This window comes from Empidonax traillii, unplaced genomic scaffold (genome assembly GCF_003031625.1).
Source record: "Empidonax traillii isolate 1590-97213 ecotype Southwest subspecies unplaced genomic scaffold, ASM303162v1 scaffold2180:size94112, whole genome shotgun sequence".
NCBI classification, from domain to species: domain Eukaryota; kingdom Metazoa; phylum Chordata; class Aves; order Passeriformes; family Tyrannidae; genus Empidonax; species Empidonax traillii.
Genome location: NW_020957373.1, coordinates 6,447 through 10,327, shown reverse-complemented (window position 1 = coordinate 10,327; position 3,881 = coordinate 6,447). Strand labels below are relative to the sequence as shown.

The 3,881-nt window shown below is 50.2% G+C and overlaps 1 protein-coding gene across 1 annotated transcript in view; it reads left to right on the top strand.

The window, feature by feature from the left end:
* LOC114071652 overlaps positions 1 to 3,881 on the top strand; it is a gene marked incomplete at its 3' end in the record, with an annotated part of 25,887 nt that overhangs the window by 21,062 nt on the left and 944 nt on the right. Inside the window, exons 6-7 of the mRNA XM_027909501.1 lie at positions 1,188 to 1,347; positions 1,860 to 3,170. Of these exons, the coding sequence (XP_027765302.1) occupies positions 1,188 to 1,347; positions 1,860 to 3,170 (1,471 nt within the window). The remainder of the gene's footprint in view (positions 1 to 1,187; positions 1,348 to 1,859; positions 3,171 to 3,881) is intronic.

The window sequence follows — 3,881 nt, the reverse complement described above, 5'->3', positions numbered from 1 at the left end:
TTTCATTTTTCTTGGCATGTTTAGGACATGGGATGGATGAGTTGAAATCAATTTGCTTCTGCAGGGGATTAAATGAAGGAAAGATTTGGGTTCTTTTTTTTTTTAATGCAGATGATACCTGTGTGTAAACTTAGAAAAATTGCTTCCTCAAAAGGTTCTAAACGACCTTTGGTAGGTTCTTAAACTCCATGAGACTCCTTCAAAATCCATTAATTCAGGGAATGCTGCTGTGTGTGTCTGAACTGACAATCTCCTGGTGTTTTCCAGGGAAAGTTGGGCTTGTCCTCACAAAATTTTTCTCTGGTATATCACAGTTTTAGAGTTTGAGGATGATTTTCCTTTGGCTTCTCTAAATGAATCAGTTTAATTTTAATGAAGTTATTGCACAGCAGAAGGTGATTTTCTGCCCCTTGGCCACGACAAGTTGATCAGAGGGATGGAGCAGCTCCTGGGAGGAAAGGCTGGGATGGTGCAGCCTGGAGAAAAGAAGGGTTTGGGATTAGCTGATTGTGACCTTCCAGGACCTGAAGGAGCCAACAGGAAACATGGAGAGGGACTTTGGACAAGGGATGGAGGGACAGGACACAGGGAATGGTTTCCCAGTGCCAAAGGGCAGGGATAGATGGGATATTGGGAAGGAATTGCTGGCTGGGAGGGTGGGCAGACCCTGGCACAGGTTGGGCAGAGAAGCTGTGGCTGCCCCTGAATCCCTTGGAAGTGTCCAAGACCAGGTTGGAGCAACCTGGGCTGGTGGAAGGTGTCCCTGCCCATGGCAGGGGGTGGCAATGGGTGGTTTTTAATGTCTCTCCCAACCCAAACCATTCCCTGACTCTCTGGTTCCCCTCAGCACCACCACAAAAGCTGGTTCACGGTGGTTTTCAACCAGCTCTGACCAAAGTGCTCCCAACTATTTGCCTGGAACAAACTTACCCTCTAAAAAGAGGAATTTCCAATCTGATAAAGTTTCCTGTGCACCAACTGTTTGGGGAGGGAAGCAGGTTTTGAACCCAAACCTTTGTGTTCTCCTTCCAGCTGGGAAATGTCATTTCAAACAGGTGAGGGTGAAGTTGACCAACCTGCTCCGAGTTATCCAACTCCTGCAGCGTCCCGAGCACCGGAATAAAAACTTCTCCAACTCCAGAACCCGTTGCCATTCTCCAAGTGTTTCTTACTCCTTCTTTTGCCAGATATATCTCCGGAACCTCGGCATTGACCAGTCCCCTGGGACCATTTTGGCTCCTTTTCTACCCCGAGGACCCATCAGGGAAGTTGAGTTTTCCCCGTCAGAGCTCAGGACAGTCAAAGGCTCCCTGGACACCCTGGCCAGGATCCCTCCAAAGGCACAAGGTATGGGAAAGGGGCACTTTGGGGAACACAGGAATTCACTCACCTGGGAAGTTGCTCTTGGCCTGGTGGTGCCAAGTGTGTTTTTTCTCTTCCATTCATGTGGGTTGATCTTCCCCTCTGTCCAATATGAGGTATTTGGCATTGGAAAAGTACTAAAACCTTGGAAAACCTACCTTCTCCCTGAGGAATTATGACCATGGGCCACTGCAGTGACACGGGATCTTCTTTTCCCCTTTATTTCCCTTTTCCCCATTATTTCTCCTTTTCCCTTTATCATTTCCCTCTCCCCCTTTATTATTTCCCTTTCCCTCCTTTATTTCCCTTTTCCCAGGAGGTTTTTAAGGAGGAAATGCTTTGTATCCGGAGATGAAGCAACTGGGACCAGACTATTTTTTTCCTGTGTATTCCAGTATTTGAATTCTTCCCTCTCTCTTTACAAACCCTTTAGTACAAGATAAATTAGTCTTTGCCAATGCGGGGAACTAATTAATGAATGTCCTGTGTCCTTGTAGGTAAATTGTTGCCAGCATTTGAGGTGGTGCCGACGGGTTTCGACTCCGACACTTCCGCTCTCAGCATTTCCATTCCCGCGGAGTCCGAGGTTGGCTCTGATGTTCTGTCGCCCCGGGAGCTCTCTCCCAGCTTCCCAAGGGTTTTTGGAGACAGCCCAGGGAGCCAGTGCAGTGTGTCATGCCACCAGCTGCAGATGGATGCTCCGATTTCCACACAGGATCCAGAGTGTCCTGCTGTCTCCAGACTCGTCTCTTCCGACACGCAGAGTTCGAAGAGTGTTGAGGTTCTTGCTAAAAATGAGCCCAGAATTTTGGACAGCAGCCTGCAGAGATGGACTGCTGGTGTTTTGGCTGGAGTTAAAAACGGGATGGAAGCTGACAGAGGATCCCAGAGCTCCGGTGTGGGAAGTGAGAGAAACAAGGAGCAAGGCAGTGATTCTTGGCTGGGATCGGGTGTGCTGAGGGACATCCGGGAGCTCCTGGCAGAGGCAGAGGATTTGAGTGCCAGGTGGTGCCATCCTGCCTTTTCCATGGCCTCAAGAGGAAGAAGAGAGTCTTCCCTGGCGCTGATGAGACGGGAGGATGATCCCAGAGATCCCAGGTTGGTGCAGGACGGAACCCCTCAGTCCCAGAAGAGGCTGTCGTGGGATGAGACCGCCACCCGGCAAAGCGCGCGAGAAGAAGGGTCGGGAATAAACCCTTGGAATTCCGACACGTGTAACGTGAGGTGGGAGAACCCTCTGCAGGTCGACTCGCACCGGGGTGAAGGGGTGAAGGAGGTATGCCAGGAGTTCAGGGCAGGAAAATCCGCGGGAAGGTCGGAGCCGGAGGGTTGCAGCAGCGTCACCACCGACAGAAACCAACGCGCCCGGGTGGGCCCGGCACGGAGCAGCTCCGGCAGCCAGGGCAGCGCTGCCACAACCTCGGAGCCGGGGAACCCTCCTTCCTCAGAGCCCCCTGGAAGCGTCACTGATATCCCAGGAGCCTTCCCGAGCACCTCCCGATCCAATGGAGCCGGAAGCAAAGCCGGAGGCGCCGGTGGGAGCGATGACAGCAGCAGCGGAGATTCCCTGGCTGCCCGTGTCAGGAATCTCCTGGGGAATCCAGGGAGCGGCACCCCTGGCACAGGAGGATTCCTGAGTGGAGCTGGTGGTGCCAGGATGAAGGGAGCGGGGCTGGGGGGCAGTGGCAGCAGCAGCAGCGGGGATTCCCTGGCTGTCCGTGTCAGGAACCTCCTGAGGAGCGGATCCCCTGGGAGAGAGGCAGCCCAAATCCTCAGGAATGCAGAGGAGCAGGAGAGGAAAATCCGGGGTGAGAAAACATCCCTGTCGTGTTTTATTCTTGTGTTTTATTATTAAAATACTAAATCTTTATTTAGGTTCATGTTTAAGGGGTTGCTTTGGTGTGGAATGTGAGAGGATCTGTGTCTGTGGCCCTGATTTTAAAGGTGATTATGTCATAATAAGAAGCTTTAATAGGACAGGACTTAAATGGTGGGTATTTTTTAGTACTCCTGCACAAAATGGGATAGAATTGGGCTTTTCCACTTGGAAAACCCTTTGCCTGACATTGATATTTTATCCACATGGGTTATTAGGTCAAGAATTCGGGAAGGGATGGTGTGAGTGAGTTTTGATTTATATCTGAGACTACAGGGATGATGGAACCAGGAGAAAGGTCCTGGATCCACCTCTCCAAGGAAGTGTCCCAAAATCCCACTGTATTCCTGGTGATTTACATTGCATTTACAAATACATTTACATTGTATTCCTGGTCAGTCCATGAGCTCTGGAATTCCACAGTGGGCTTTGTTCTGTAAGGTTGTGGTAATTAGAAATGCCCAGCTTTGATTCTAAGTTATCAAACTGTTTTCATTCCACAAGATGGGAAAAGGAAAACTCTTCTTGATTTTTTGTGGGTGTTTTTTTTTTTTTTTTTTGACAGCCTGGGTGAAGGTGAAACTGGCCAGCAGATCCCAGGAATCTGTGCCAGACTGGGATGAGGAGACCCAGCAAAGAATCG